Source organism: Pteropus medius, unplaced genomic scaffold (genome assembly GCF_902729225.1).
Source record: "Pteropus medius unplaced genomic scaffold, Ma_sr-lr_union100, whole genome shotgun sequence".
Taxonomy (NCBI): Eukaryota; Metazoa; Chordata; class Mammalia; order Chiroptera; family Pteropodidae; genus Pteropus; species Pteropus medius.
Window position 1 is genome coordinate 30,455,883 of NW_024340849.1, and position 16,785 is coordinate 30,472,667.

A 16,785-nucleotide genomic window follows, 5' to 3' on the forward strand; every position below is an offset into this window, starting at 1 on the left:
GGGGCAAAGAAAGTATAAGATGAAACTGGAACAATTTGATATGCTTCGAAATAATGAAGTGCTCAAAGAATGATGGAGACAAATAAGAAGACACAGGAACTGCTTGAACAGGCTCCCAGTGACCAAATCTGGGACAATTTGAGCATAATAACCAATTGAAAAATCAAGAAATAGTGCAACCATACAGATACAAATAAATGAATAAGTTGAAAGTCTAGAGAACAGTATATTTATGCAGTTTGAAAGAATCTCCTCATAAAATACTATTTAATTACAGAGAAGAAATAACTTTACATTGGAGAAGTGCAGATCATCATCAGTACTGGGACAAATCTAAATTGTGTTCCACTTAATAGTTACAAGGAGAACATAGCATCACATAGTATATTCCTCTCAAAGGCACTTAATCTGAATCTAAGCACAAGGAAATATCACACAAATTGTTTTATAATCTCCAAAAGAGTCAAAATCATAAAAGTCAAGAGACAACTGAAGAACTGTTCTGGAATAAAGAAGATAAAGATTCTGTAAGATTCTGTACTGGATCTTGTTGCTAAAAGTGACATTATTGGAACAACTGGCTAAACTTAAAAAAGAATCTAAGAATCACATGATAATAATGATTGTTGTTAATTTCCTGATCTTGATTGCTTAGATTGTGGATCTGTATGAGAAAGTACTTGTTTGTAGAAAATGTAAACTTAAAGTCATAGTTTATCAGGAGTGGGGACAGGATGTATGGTCAGGCTGGAAATTTATTCTCTATGTACCATTAAATTTTCTAAAAGTTTATGATTATTTTAAAATAAAAAGAAGAGAGAAGGTCTAGGTCCTCCTGATACACTAGTCTATTTATGGGTTAGCTTCTTGAAGCAAAGCAGAATGAAGAAGGTTTCAACCTTCTAGAAGGTAGATCTAGAAGGACAAAGGAAAGACATCCAACTTATTCCACAATGACCTCCTAATGTCCATTTCACACTGTTGCCTGTATGTGATCTCCACATTGATGATTTCTCATAGATTTGAATGTTCTATCTATTCCCTGACTCTTCATACTTTTTCTTACCCATACTCTTTTATAAATATATGTATTCCTCTGGGATGACTATGATATCTCACAGTCTCATCAAATCCCATAGCAGACACCAGAATATATGTAGATTTTATTCAATCTCAAACCTGAAGATATAATAATTTCCGGACATTTCATATAGTAGAAGCATCTCAACCCAATATGTTAAAACCAAACTCAATACCTGTCCCACGACTATAGGCACTATTAGTCGATGACAGAGCTTCTTTCCACCCTACTCCCAATGCATATCCTTTTAATAGAACTTCCTAAAAACCAGATTTCTGAAGCATCCCCGATCTCTACACAGTACACCATTTTACTTCAGGAGACGGTGAGCGCTAAGGTTCAAGAGTAGGCCTGGTTGCCTTAAACCAATTTGCATATTCTATTTCCTTGGCTAGAGTCATTAAGAAGGGGTCATATGATCTAAGAAGTACCATTAGTGTAAATCTTAGGTCTTTTCTTTGAAATACTGGGATAGACGTATTTTTTCCATGAATGTGAACTAAGAGGCAAGTAACAATTTTTTGATTCAGGTAGCCATCCTCCTGCAAAGAGATTCAGGCTTAGCATAGTGCAAAAAACAAGGGAGAAGATTGATTCATTAAACGATAATTAAATAGGTCCTTGATAATAATGGAAACCAGGGCCAACACCAGAAGCCCACTTTAATCTTTCTCTTCTAATTACCCTGAGCCAATAAATCACCTTATTTAAGTCAGTTTCAGTTTTATTTTCTGTTACTTGCAGTATAATGTATGGAGAGTAAAATAAAATATAAAAGTAGATGTGACACTGTTATAAAACAACTAGGAGTAAATCAAAAAAAGTAATCTAAGATTAAAAATACCTCTAAAAATAAAGTATAAATGTAGGAAAACAAAATACCAGACGGGCTGACTTAATAACAATTGGCAGTGGCAAGATAAATGGGAAATGTAGCTTCCCATATTTTAAAGATGTAATAATGGAATGAACCCTGGCTTCATATGGTCCAGAGTAAGAGACCCTGTAGTACTCCAGGGAAGAAATTAGGCAGAAACCTGGGGTACTCAAAGGAAGAAAACAAGAAAGCTGGAAATTTCAAATTTTGTAAAAATATATGAAGATTCCTTTCATACAAGCGAAATTCTTAGATATTTCACATAATTATAGTACCTTACATTGGCTCAAAGCAATATATGTAATCTGATTCATATATCCATGCTTTTTCTACTGATTTTAGCCTAGACAACAGTGGTGTTCATCCCCATTTGGGTATTTATAAGCTGGACTGAAACACCAACAGTTTTGATAGCTTGTTGCATCAGCTACCTTTCTGCTAGGAGAGAGGGTTGAGCTCACCTCAAGACACAGAGAGAAAAGGCTCTAAGTTTCTTGGTATCAAATATTGATAGGCCCACAGAGCCTTTCTGTCTTCCCAAGTCACCCACAATAAAATTACCAGTTGCCTTCTAGACCTTTTACGACCCCATCTCACAGGAAATCTGTCATTTATTCCTACTCATGTGGGTTGAAACTATGTGTGGAATTTAGTTCTTTCTTTTCATTTCCAAGGCCAATGCTCAAGGTCGGACCCTTATCGCAGATCTCAACTACTACAATTGTCTCTCAACCAGTCTCCCTATGTCTTATCTTTCTGCTTGTCTGATCCATCATTCACAGGGCTACTGGCTCCTAAGAGAAAGAAAAGACTGTATTTTATTTATCCTTTGCCTTTTCTTCCCCTACCCTCTGTTCAAGCACTAAAATAATTGTACAAATTATTCTATGCATGCCATTTCTCATTTGAAAAATCTGTGATGTTACCCACTGGTTTCAGAAAAAGTTCAAAGAACTTAGTCTGCAACTAGGTCATTAAGTATGTTAACCATACTATTCTTTAGCACAGCATCTCACTGCTTTTCCCTGGACCAGTTATGCTGACTACCAAATTGTCCGGAAACACAAGTGCCAAGCCTTTGTAAATGACATGCTCTCCCTCTGTAAAATTCACGTTCTCTTGGCTATACTTGCAAAACTACCTGTTAGTCCTTCAATGGTCAACTTTCAGTATCCTTTCCACCATGAAATCTTCTCCAATGTTACTTTCAGACTAAAGTTCTTCATCCTCTGTACCCTCAGAGAACTTTCTTTATACTTCCATTTTGATATTCATATTGCTTTGCCTGGCCTTGTGCTAAATTTGGTGGAGGTTTATGAAGTTATTAAACTTCTTTCCTAGTAATGAGAAAAGTGTACATTTTACAGTGTTTCAACATGAGGTTGTCTTTCTCCTGTCTATTATTTCCCAGAAGTTTCTCGTATCCTGTATACTTAGCAAAGTGTGCACAGCACATAATACATGCTCAGTAAATATTTCTTGAATAAATAATTTCCTGATGAACTAGATGTTATTTGAAGACAGGTAATGTGCCTTATTCATTTATATTTCTCACAGTGACTAGAAAAAAACTGAGTAACAGAAACTGTTACAGGTTGAATAAAATATTGGGCTTAGACTGACCTCCTGGGTTACTGAAATATTTGGCTGAACATAGGATAATTTGTCATTTCTTCATTTCAAAAAGATTTATTGACTATATTATATATACAAAATTTTATTCCAGGAGCTGGGAATAGAATTGTAAGCAAGATAAACCATACATATGTTGAAGTGGAAGAATCGTTGTGTAGCTAATAAATCAGTTCCCCACCACCACCAAAAAAACCATAATAATAAGAATACGGTTTTTCTTAATTCCTGAACTCAATTCTCAGTCACAGCTTGAAACCCGAGTCCTCAGTGGCTTCTCCCTATATCTTACTTCAACTGTTATTTGACGAAATGTAAAATTGCTACCACTGGATGAGAGTTGTAGTGGTGATGGTGGTGATGATGATGATGATGATGATGATGATGATGATGATGACAGCATTATCCTCCTCCTCTTTAATTTCAATGCTATTCTCAAAATTCAAGCCCTCATTTTGCCTTTTTGAAACAACTAAAATTGCTTTCTAACAACTATCTTTACTTTCATGCTTCCCATCTCTAACATTTCTTTTTAGTGCTGCCAGAATAATTTTCTTAAAAAGCAATGATATTATATATTATAGCTCTGCTCAAAAGCCCTCAATGGCTTTGCATTGTAAACACAGGGAGAACACTATTCAGATTCTTCAGCCTCAGACTCAAGAATCTTCCAAAATTGACTTTCAAATTGTCTTCCAAGATTCATTTGCACTGTTCTTCCTCTAATCCAGACTCTCATAAAATTAGCTCTTGATTTTCTATCTTTGAAACTTTCACTTGCCACATTTTCATCTATATTTTTCAAATTCTGCCTATATTTCAAGGCCCAATTCAAGGATCTTAAATTTGTCTCTGATTTTTACCTTCTGCATATGAAAACAATATATTTTGTGCTTTGTGCTTCCTCCTCTTAAGCTCACCTATTTCTACCTCATATTTTGATTTATAAATATAGCTTATGAATCCAACTAGAGTATATTTAATCATTGATTCAATAAACATTTAGTAGTCACTGTCCATTATTTCAAAGCACCTAAAACAGATCATATTCATAGTAAATATTAAAGATTTTTGTAGAATGAAGGCAAACTCCCAAATAAAAATGTACTCAAAACCAAAATAATATTTTTCTAAATATGAACAATAATCTCTACCAAAGAGACACATAGGAATATAGCTCATCAAATTTTAAGTATGTATGAAAGGAGGTGGGTTAGTAGAAAACAGAATAAAAAGCTAAAAAAATTATTCAAATTAATATAGAAATGCTGAATCAAAATTGCCCATTTTAATTTATGGAAGTACCCATCATTCCGAGACAAAAATTCATAAACATTATGTCCATCAACTGGAAACTATACTGTGTCAAAATTTACTGAAATAAGAATCACAAGGAAATATTTCCTTTTTATCATTTAATAATTTTTGTGAAACTTAATAAAAGTTTACATGTTGAAAAAATTTTTTCCTTTTCTTTTCTAAGGTAACAGCTTTAGAAGATGATTGATGCTTGCTATTATGGGTCTATATTTGTATTTCTTTATTTTAGAGACATTTCAAAAATACAAAAATACACAGAGCATTTCCAGTTAAAAAAAAGATAAAAGGTGATTATTTATAGGCAATCATATTCATGATGATAGACTCTCAGAAGGCAACTGCAAACATAAATTTTAAATGCTTTTGGAAAGAGTTGAGAATAAAAACATTTACATAATTTCTTAGAAACCCTGGCTTTTTATTGCTGCACTTCAATATTCCCTGTGGGCAAAGGAGCAGCTACTTCAAAAATTTATTTGATAATGGAATGTTAGATTTCTTTGTTTTCCTTTCCCATTGTGGGTAAGTCTGTAGTTTTCACTCTACAGCAATGTGCTGTATTTTAAAATTTGAATTGGCTCACCATTGATAATAAAAAATGGTTTTGTTTTTGGCAAATTAAACAAATATACTAATGCTAGCAATAAGTATATAAATTACATAAATATATTATTACAAAACAATCCATCCTCTTATCGGTCATTTTCAATAACAGACTCGCCACTTCATAATAATATAACTAGTGACTAATATCAAATATCTAAACTACTTACCTGCCTATCCACTTCTGGGAGCAAAAGCAGGAGGTATTGTTGAAAATGCTGAGGTAAGGAAGCAAACGTATGTTTATTTATTAATGCCCTCAAGTTAGTATTGACAAGAATAGATCCTGGGGTTTCTATGTCAATGTCCTCAGCTTTGGTCCATTTCAAGTGTCCTGTGATAAAGAAGTAAGAGGCGTGAATTTACTATAGATTCGGAAAATCATGCACTTGTAAAGACTCATACTGTATATGTTGAACACACATATTCATAAATATGTTTAATGCTATCCCTTTTAAAAACGATATTTCAGAAGGAATAAAGCTTCTTTGTGTTTCAGTCTTGCCTTAACTGTCTTTAATTTTCATAATCTATGCTTCACTCAATACTATGTATATTTTTAACTCAAAGTAGCAGCAGGTCTACAAAAAGAAGTATTTTAATTATGACCTTCCAATTAACCAGAATTTTCAAAAACTTTGAGAGCATAAATAGGAACAATTATAAGTTTTGTAGATTCTATAAGACCTCAGATGAATAATATATAACAGTGCTATTAATTTTAATAGAGATAACGGTCGCACTGATGGCTGTGTACTCCCCACGTGTCAGGTAGAACACTAAATACTGGATTATTGCAGAATATTTTTATCAAGGTATTTTGAGGGTAATAATTTAAAAAGCAATCCTTTAGAAAAATATTAGCTGCAAGGTCTGAAATGCCAGTATGTTTTGAAGAATAATTCTATAACTCAAGGCACACTGGCTTCCAACAGAAGGCTGTATGCAGAGTTCACAACTCAAAATTGTGACACACAATAAAATAATCTGTGATGGACAGTCAGCTGATACATCAAACAGAAGAATTACCACTCTTAGCTACTTGAGTTAAGAGAATCACTTGAGTGTGATTTTAATAGAGTATGTTTTAAATCAAGAGTCAGTAAATTATGGTGTATGAGCTATATCCAGTCCAGTGCCTGTTTTGGTAAATAAAATTTTACTGGAACATAGTCATGTCCAATTGTTTAGATATTGCCTAGGTTTGCCTTTACACTACCATGCAGAATTGAATAGTTGTGACAGAAATTACATGAATCGCAAAACTTACAGTATTTACTCTCTGACCCTTGACAGAAAAATGGCTGGCTCTTGTTTTAAATAATTAGAGATAACAAAAAGAATAAAAACCATTATGAAAAAAATAGAACATTATCATCAATATGTAGGCAAATCTGAAACAGAATTAGAGGGTACTTCTAAAAAAATTTATATTTTTAAATATTAAAAAAATATATTCAATGGACATAGTAGAGGAAGAATTATTAAATAAGATACAGAGTTAATGAAAATATCTAAAATGCAGCATAAAAAATGAGTCAAAAAACAGGATAGAGAAGACATACAGGGAACAGAATAAGCAGTCAGAAAGCACATTTATAAGAGTTTCAGAATAAAAAAAAAAACAGTAAATGGCAAAGAGGAAATATATGAAGAGCTAATGGCTGAAATTTTTAGAATTGAAAAAATGACAGGAACCCTCAGATTAAGCAATACACCAAATCTCAAAAAGCATAAATGCACATTTGATATGCTGAAATCACAAAACATCAAAAATTAAAAGAAAATTTTGAACAATTTTGAACAAAAATAGATTACCTTCAAAGGGATGATAATAAGACACAGAAACCTTATCATCAATAAATAATAGACGTCAGCGAAATATCTTCAAAGGGCCAAGAAAAAATAAGTGTCAATCTAGAACTTCATTAATAACAAAGTCTCTCAAAATGACAGTGATGTAAGAACATATTCAATATCCAAAATGGAAACTCTGTCCCTTAGAAATCTTGCTGAAATAACCACTAGTAGATGTTCTTGACAAATAAAGAAATTAAATCAAACTAGAAATGAGAGGGTAGCAGAAGCACTGTAAAATGGAAGACTAATAGAGGTAACTCCAAATAAACATTAATGGCGAAAAGTAATACTAATAATTAATGATAGTTAAAACAAAGTGGAAATAAAACAGACAATAACTACATGCAAGATAAGAAGGTGTGACTGAAATGAGAACACTATAGACCCTGGCACTGTTTGGGAGCAAGAGAGATACAAACTAGTTCTTTACTTTGTTAAAACTCTATAGGGTAGCCCCTGGAAGAAATGAAAAAGACTTAAAACTTCCACACAAACGCATAGAAAGAAAACTCAATCAAATGGAAGGCATAAAAGGAGGAAAAAATTAAAAATTAAGTCTGACACAATCAAAATAAATATAAATGGATTTTTACATTATGTTTAAAAGTTATTTAATCCAATTACATGCTGCTTACAAGAGATCTACTTAAAAATCACATCAAATGGATGAAAATGAGTTAAGCTAAGAAATACTAGGCATTCAAAACAACAGAAAAATGCAATACTACAACATTAATATCAGACAAAATAAAGGTAAAAGACCTTACAGGATATGAAAAAGATAATTCCTTAAGTGTAAAAGGAGTAATTCACCAGGAAAATATAATGACCTTATTAAGCCTGCATCCATTTAAACAGCATATCATTCAAAATCTAAAATTTAGATAATTAAAAAGAGAAACTGGCATTACACAATGCTAGTTAGAAGCTTTAATATATTTCATCAGAAATTAAGACAGGAGACAAAAAACTTGTCTTAAGAATACAGAGTGCTTTAACAACTCAATGATCAATCCTGAACCAATGAATTTAACATAGGACACTGCATTGAGCCCGTAAGAGAAAGCATTTTTTTTTTTTTTGTCAGCACTCAAGGAACAGTAAGAAAACAAAAAACAAAACAAAACAAAACAAAACTGACCCGTGAGTCTCAACAGATACTGAAGAATAATGTAAAACTTTATCTTACTGTCCAAAAAGAAATAAATTAGGCATCAATAACCCAAACACAGAAACACTCCAATCCTCTCACACCTATTATATACTTGCACATTCAAAAAGACGCTTCTAAGTTCATAAGCTAAAGAAAAAAAATTGCAATAAAATAACAAAATATTCAGATTCTAAGTGAAAATGCCAAAATTTATAAAGTGCAGCTAAATTAGTTTTAAAGATAAATTGCATATACTAGAGAGTGGAAAAATATTAAAAATTCAAGTGTTAAAAGTGTACAAATCAGGAAATTAATAAATAAATTAGAGAATAAAAACTGGAGAAAGAAGGAAAGATTGTAAGAATAAAAGTAGACATTCATGAAATAGAATATAAGGACAATGAAGAACATCAACAACAAAAAATAGCTTTTATTTTATTAGACTAATGGAATAGGTATACCTCTAGTAAGCGATCTATAAATGAACATGAATGAGAATAAACTGTAGGGACACAATCTGAGATATAGTATAGATTTATAAGGCAGATATAATTATAATTAAAAATAGATTTAAAAAAGCATAATACAATGACTTCAGTCAATATATCTGAAGGCAGATAAACTATTATGTCTATAAATGTTCAAATTTAACTTAAAAATAGAAAATCTAAATAAGTTTGTAAAAACTTTTCAAAAATGAATAAATAGGCGACCTCCCACCCCATATGCACACAAAGCACTTATTGTACATAGCTCTGAAAATGAATTTTACCATACATCCAAGAACTCTCCCTCCACTTCATTTTATACATATTTCAGTAAGTAGGTAAAGAAAGAAAGCTCTTTAATTCACTTTATGAAGTTAATATAACCTTTATTCCAGAATAAGTACATATAAGGATAAACTAAGAGAAAATTTTTGGCCAATCTCTTATAAATATAAAAAGTATAAAAGTTGTACCTATATTTTAAAAATCTAAAGCAAATCTGACAAACTCCAGTATCTGTTGAGTCAATGTCTGCTTTATTATCATCTGTATTTTTCTATATGTTTGAAGTATTTCACAACGATGACAAAAAAGACCACAGGAAGAGAATTAGGAAGAAGCTTCTTTTCTTAGAAGAGGTAAAGGTAAAACCTAGAGACAGAAATGTTGAAAACATAGGAAAGAAATTTGCTTAATTCTTTTTTTACGGCCTGAAGAGCCTCAATCTGAAAGAATTGAGATCAATTACCAAGAGTGATTCTGACTGGGAGGGGAGGTGGGGAAATGAAAAAATTGAAAAACTTTTGAAATTTATGTTATAAGCAACGTGAGAAGTAGAACTTATTCTGTTGGTTATTATTTAGTATGGTTCAAACTCTTTAAGAATGTCATGGAAAAAAAAATTCAGAGAAGTATATACTCTTTTAAGACAAAACCAAAAGATCTATTTCAAAGATGTCCATCTAAGTAAAAATATGTTTTTAATTTTGGAACAAAATGGAGTAGATAAACTTATTGCTAAATTTGCTACCCTACAGAATGTTTAATTTCTTTTTAATTATCCTTGTGCATTTACTCTTAATTGGCTTAGGAACAATCCAATTATATGATTGTCTTATCTTGTTAAAGCTGGTAACTCACCTCCCTAAAGTATTCAGATGAAGAAAAAGATGTAATCGTTTTAGTGCCTAACTCCTGGACACCAGAGTATAAAGTAGTTGAGGTCGAGAGAAGGAGGGAGGAGAAGCAACAGTTGCCAACTTGCCACAATGAGAGTGTATGCTATGTAAGAAGACACTAGACAGACCCCATGATAAAAATCATGAGAATGTGTCCAGAGCCAGGGAAATTCTCTTATTACTTTGACCAAAGAGAGTTGGAAGAGCACCAATCTGAGAAAAGGCTGCAGACTTTGGAGCTCTTGTTGATCAGTGGGTAGTCTGCTGGCTGAAAGATTCATATTTCCCAGAAGGGAACCCACACGGGATTTATGTATAAAATGCACAAACACAGAAACAGAGACATACCAGTCACACAGAGAGGAGCATACGCCAGAGGCAGAGCAGAGCCTTTTGTTACAGGAGGAATGAGCCAAAAAAACAGAAATAGTTCAAAATAAAAGAATTCTTCATTGTCTCAAAGATATTAGGGAGGAATGCTTCTGAGTGAGCTCAGAGAAGAAAAACAGGCTTTTAAAGAGTAAAGTCTAAGGGAAAAAATTTTATCAAGAGGACAAAATCTAATCATCTACATCAATCCACATAGCCTTTACCAATGAAGAAATTGTGTAAAAAGCCTATCAGAGAGCACTGAATCCATTAAAATATAGTACCAGGGTTAATGCATTATGGGGATTCTGATTATAAAACAGAATATAAATATGTCAACAACCTTGATGTTTAAAAAAATAATATAACTAACAAAAACATGGAGGCAGGAGAGACTGTAATTGTAATTATTTCCCCATCCTTTATAATATATAGCCCAAAGCAGTGGTCCCCAACCTTTTGGCACCAGGGACAGATGCTCCTATAAGAATCTAATGCCTGATGATCTGAAGTGGAGCTGAGGCGGTGATGCTAGCTCTGGAAAGCAGCTGCAAATACAGATGAAGCTTTGCTCCCTTGCCTGCCGCTTACCTCCTGCTGTACAGCCCGGTTCCTAACAGCCCCAGACCGGTAGTGGTCCACAGCCCGGGGGTTAGGGATCCCTGGTCCAAAGTTAAATGAATAGTTAAAAAGATAATCACTCCTATTTTGAATTTTCATATTTTTAATATCTTTGGAGAGTACTTTTGGATATGAATATATCTTGTGGCAATGATTAGCAATTTTCTTTTTTTACTTCTGTTCTTTTTTTACTTTTCAGCCTAAACTTAAATTTAATACTTTTAATTGAAATAATAGAATACAGTTTTTCTAAGATGATCTCTTCCTATACATACACATTAAGAGATGTCAAATAATGTTTATAAAACACTGGGGGGAGTTATTTTGCATGATAGATTTAGGGTTATTATTCAAATCTTATTTTTATTTTTCTACATTATTTTAAAAGTATATAAATTTTATGACACTAGTAAAGTTATAATACTTCACTACAAAAAGATGAAACCAAATAAAATATATTGGAATGCATCCCAGAAGTTGAGCTTAGTGAGGATATTTATGACAAAACCCTCAGAGACATCCACTAGAATCTCAGATTTGTTTAGCAGGCACTTTTTAAACTCTTACTGTGGTGATGGGATAGAAAGAAGTGTCATTAAAAACTGATTTAGGTAAATGACCACTAATGCAAGGAACTTATATTTTAGGGGAAAATATGAGAAATTAATACAAAACAAGTGGTAAGAGAGAATATCACTAAGCCAACTTTTTAAAATGTTCATGATCCATCTTCTAAGTGCCCTGTAGACTGCAAGATTATAATGTACCACAGGTACCTCAGGAAACTCCATAGGGGAAGTTTTAAATGAGTTTCATCCTATGCTAAGATAAGGAGACAGGATATTAAAACAACTGATTAGGCAAGAAAACGTGCATTTCAAACCCCATTTTCAGCTGTCACCTACCTTTCATCTCACTGGATGTGGTTTCAACTGACTATTTGGTGGTTCAATATTTACTGCTTTAATAATTTTCAAGATATATGATATAAAAGAGCCCTTGTCGATATTATTGCATTTGTTTCTATGCAAATCAGAATAATGTTTTCTACCATGCATAATTAAGAATTGGGAGAGGACTAACAAGGTTTTGTTTTTTTACCATAAGATCATCAGAGTCAAAAGTAATAGGTCCTTATGCTAACTGATATATTTCTCATAAGGATCTCAAGGTCACTATCAGAACAAGAATGACTGAGGGTTATTGAAAATATATCTACACATTTTATTGTGTGCTCTAAGCCCTCTCCAGGATGCCTCATACATCGAGACCAACTTACTAGCTCATTCAGTTACTTACAAATAATTAATTCAAAACTTATTCAGTACCTACTAAATAAGAGTGATGTAATAGGTGTGGCGAGAACCTCAAAGATGGACAAGAAGGAATTCCCAAGGAATTAACAACTTAATGGCAAATTGGGGAGAGCAAAATGTACATAAACGTGCGTTATGGAGTATTAAATACCATCTTCACTCTAAAATGCTTCTAGAATCTTTTACTCTGTAAGATTTCTAAGGTCATAGAACATCAAAAATATTATTTTCCAAAAGAGACGTGGGTTACCGTCTGGAGATGGTCACATTTATGGCTCTTTCTTTCATTTTACATTTTTTCACTTTTCATTTTCTAGTACTGGGCATATATTGGAGGCTTACTTAATAAGTACTACTTAATAAGTACTATTTTGCACAAAATAAGCCATTCCGCCCGGCTGCTTGCTAGGTTAGTCAGTCAGTCACAGTTCCTTCTCAGTAATCACCTTCAGTTTACTTTTGACAAATTGTTACCCTAATTGATTTGATTTAAATCCCATCTTTTCCACAGTCTGTTTGATTTTACAGGATCAGCCAGGAAATCTTATAGTCCCTCACTTCTCTTCTATGTGTAATCATGTGCCTGCATTTTAACATGGATGGCAGATTCATGATGTTACAGAGTGCCATGTTGCTTCTCAGTAGTGGCTACAGGTCTATGATATAGACTAGATGATTTGACAGTCAGACCACATCTAACCATGTTAATCAATGGTTTAAACTTTGGAGCTAGCTATGCCTTGGCTTGAATCTTAGCTGTGTCATTTATGGGCAAATCACTGTAATCCTCTAGGCATCGGTTTCTTCAGCTGAGAAATGGAAATAATTCTGTTGTACATAACTGAGGTAAAGACTAAATGAGATAACTTTTGTCAAAATAGCTAGACCACTGCATTAAATATGGGCGGTGAATATGACTTTACTTCTCTATTCTTTCATTAAGGTAGCTTCATTATTTCTATGACTTTGTAGTCTAAAAGAAAGCAGGTAGAAAAGAATGGAGTAATCTCCTTTGTTGCCTTTTTAATTTGCTAACAAGTCAGATAAAATACTCTGATGATACAATTTTTAACATGTAAGACATTTACTGGCATGCAAGACTTCTCAGTAACAATTAGATTTCAAGAGATCCTGACTGAAGACCCGAGTGCCTGAGAAGGTCTTGATTACCTAGTATACACTCTTGTTGACTTCCAGTCCTGATGTCAGCTAAGTAATTAAATAGAGAGGGCTCTGTGCCTTCAATTTTCTTAAATTCATGCTATGACATTGACTTTACAGAGGCTGGTAGCAGACTATTTTTAACTGAAGGTCACTGACTTTTAAATTACTTAGGGTATCATAACATAGCATTTTTTAGGACATTCTTTACATATCATTCTCTCATTACAGTTTTCTATTTCAGAAGCTTCCCATATTAAAATACTTACTTTACAACATCCAAAAGGCTAGTAGAAAAAAATATATCAGTATATGTGTAAATGTGGTTATACACAAACACACTCTCGTACATTTTGAGCTACACAAAACTATAAAATTATTTAGTCTTGGAAATAATGCAAATGAGGTGACTATGCCACATTTAAGAATTTAAAACGAAAATAATTTGTGCTTCCACAAAGAGATCTTATCTAAGAATATATAAATCCTAATCAAAGACTTTTTATTGAAAACATGTTCCTAGGATTTAGCAAAATTCTTGGTATACAGTAGGCAATCAATAAGCCTTTACTAAAAAATTAAAATAAATGGGTCAAAATCTCGCTTGAATTTTATAAACAGATAAGTTCTATAAATAAGAACTACCCTAAGTTGCCAAGAAAATAAGTGGCAGAACCAGTAATAAAGTTCAGGTCAATAAACTTGTAGTTTCTATCAACCATTTTACAAAATGTTACAATGATCCAGGTCATTATCATTACCGTACTCAGAGGTAAAATAACTGAGAGAGAGAAATGAAGCCATTACGTCCAGACATCCAACAAGGCATATTCAGTAGAGAATTGCAATGTTCGTCCCAGGATACATTTATTTTCATCTTTTTAATTCTCATATGCCTTTTTCCCTCAGTGTGCTGCCACAAAGTTCCTGATGAAAAGTTATCAGAATGGAAATCTTCACAAGAAAACCTGGTGCTGACTTAACAAGACCCATGGACTGTGTCTCTCACACTTCTCAGCAATTTTACACTTTTTTCAGACAAGCATTACTGAATATTTCAAGCAGCACAGATGAAAAGCAAGGAAGAGTTTTACCACAGTGGACCCCAACTACAATGTACTCTCCAGTTTAATGAACGCTATACAAATTGCATTTTCCCCCAATAAAGTATATTCCAGTAAAGTGAAATCCAGTTGCACAAACAAAATATTGCACATTAGACAGAATCATGACTTGACAGATGATTACTTAAACACATATGTCATTTTAAATCTCTCATCATTAGCCTCTGCTTCATCTGATAATGTCATTTACAAATTTAGCAATATTTAAGCAATATTCACAATTTACTAATCTTAATGCTTCAGAGCATTCCTTTATAACTATGTTTCCTTACTTAGCACCCTTTTTGGTTTAGATAAATTGGAAAGATTAAATTTTTTTTTGTTTAACCATTAAAAAATGTTCTGAGATTTACTATAATTTCATTCAAAAAGATATAAATCTATAAAATGTGAAATGTCATAGTCTACTGAACACTCACCTAAACCAGACTTTTTTAATCGTTTTAAGTGCTGACTTGTTTGTTTTCCAGTGGGAGATTTTTGCCCATGTTTCATTTCTTTATCTGAACTGTCTGCTTCACCATTTTTAGATTCGGATCCTAAAAAAGGAAATAGTTATTATGTCATTATCTTCCTCTTGCTGTCCTTGAAAAGATAAATCTAAAATTGTTTTTAAAAACTGTAGATAAAATCTCCTTTTCTAAAAGTTAATTCAGTACCTTTGGCCACAATCTGATTCCTCTACTAGATACAAAGAGAAAAGCCCAATAAATCAATCAAACAGAACAAAAAGCAAGAACAGATGGCCTAATAGTGGAGTCAAAAACACGTTCACTGATCTGATAGCTTTTAAAAGAAACACTCAGATCTTCTGTAAAAATACACGAATAAGCTTCAACGGTACTATATCATTTAGAGACAATGCGAGACAGAGACAGAAAGATGAAGGAAGAAGAGAGGCTTAAAGGGAGACAGAGATCATACCTTTATAAATAACTTTATGTTGAAATAGGAACAGAAAATGCAAATATCAGTCTATAATAAACAGAATGGCACAAAGCTGATAAAGTGACAGAAGGTAAATTATAAAAGGTCAGGGCTGCACTGAGGTGAGAAGAATGTTGCCAGAACACAAAAACTAATAAGGGATTCTTGATTTTGCAGCAGAGGACTGAAAAACAAATTCACACTCACAGGAGAACTGCTTTTGAAGGCATTACACATCAGCGTGTGGTCCATCACTAAAGTTCAACATCGAAACAAAAGCCAAAGCAATAACAAAATAAATCCACCTAGCAGCCCCACACATCTTCTTATGCCTATTGACAAATAAAGTCCTTGATGATGAGTGAACTGGTGCATTTTTTTAAGAGTGAAATACCCTATTTTTTTTTTTTTTGAATCACTGAGTCAAGGGTATAAAATAAACAAAAGCTCACGTGGAAATATCATTCGGTTGCAGAGAGAATTCATGACATCTCTCTCAGTGAGGAAGTTTCCTTCGGGAAAAAACTGGCCAAGCATACCATATTTTAGCTCTTTACCTGAAGGCGAATCCGACTGCTCATCAGACACTTTTAATGGTGTCAAAACAACGCGAGGAACAGTCTTGTTTACCATCATTGAGACTCCATTTCTTCTTTTCTGCTGCTGCCTCAAAGCCTATAAAACACGATAATAAAATATAACATAAAAACATAGCCAAAATGATTTCTCAGAATTGAATTAAATGATCCATTTGCCCATCATTAGATAGAACCTCTTAAGAGACTTAAATTCCACAGTTACTAATTTGTCAGGATTCTTAATAGTCACCTTCATGTCATTTTCCCTCAAAAGCATAAAATCAGGCTTTGGCAAAGGGTATAAATCTGAGACCATTTTTGGTATAATGCTGAAAACAAAGCAGCACTTACAGGTTTGTTCTACCTTAGCAGTGTGGCTTGAAAGCCCATGGAATTTGAAACCATGACTCCCAAGTAAAATAAATGTAAAATAAATGTTTCGAGACCAGGATAAAAATATATGTGTCTGCACTTCTCTAGCAGGTGCGTCCTCTCCA

The 16,785-nt window shown here is 33.1% G+C and overlaps 1 protein-coding gene across 1 annotated transcript in view; it reads right to left on the minus strand.

The window, feature by feature from the left end:
• Positions 1-16,785, minus strand: part of ASXL3 (ASXL transcriptional regulator 3) — a 161,012-nt gene that overhangs the window by 55,739 nt on the left and 88,488 nt on the right. Inside the window, 3 exon segments of the mRNA XM_039843753.1 lie at positions 5,684-5,847; positions 15,203-15,322; positions 16,268-16,385. Of these exon segments, the coding sequence (XP_039699687.1) occupies positions 5,684-5,847; positions 15,203-15,322; positions 16,268-16,385 (402 nt within the window).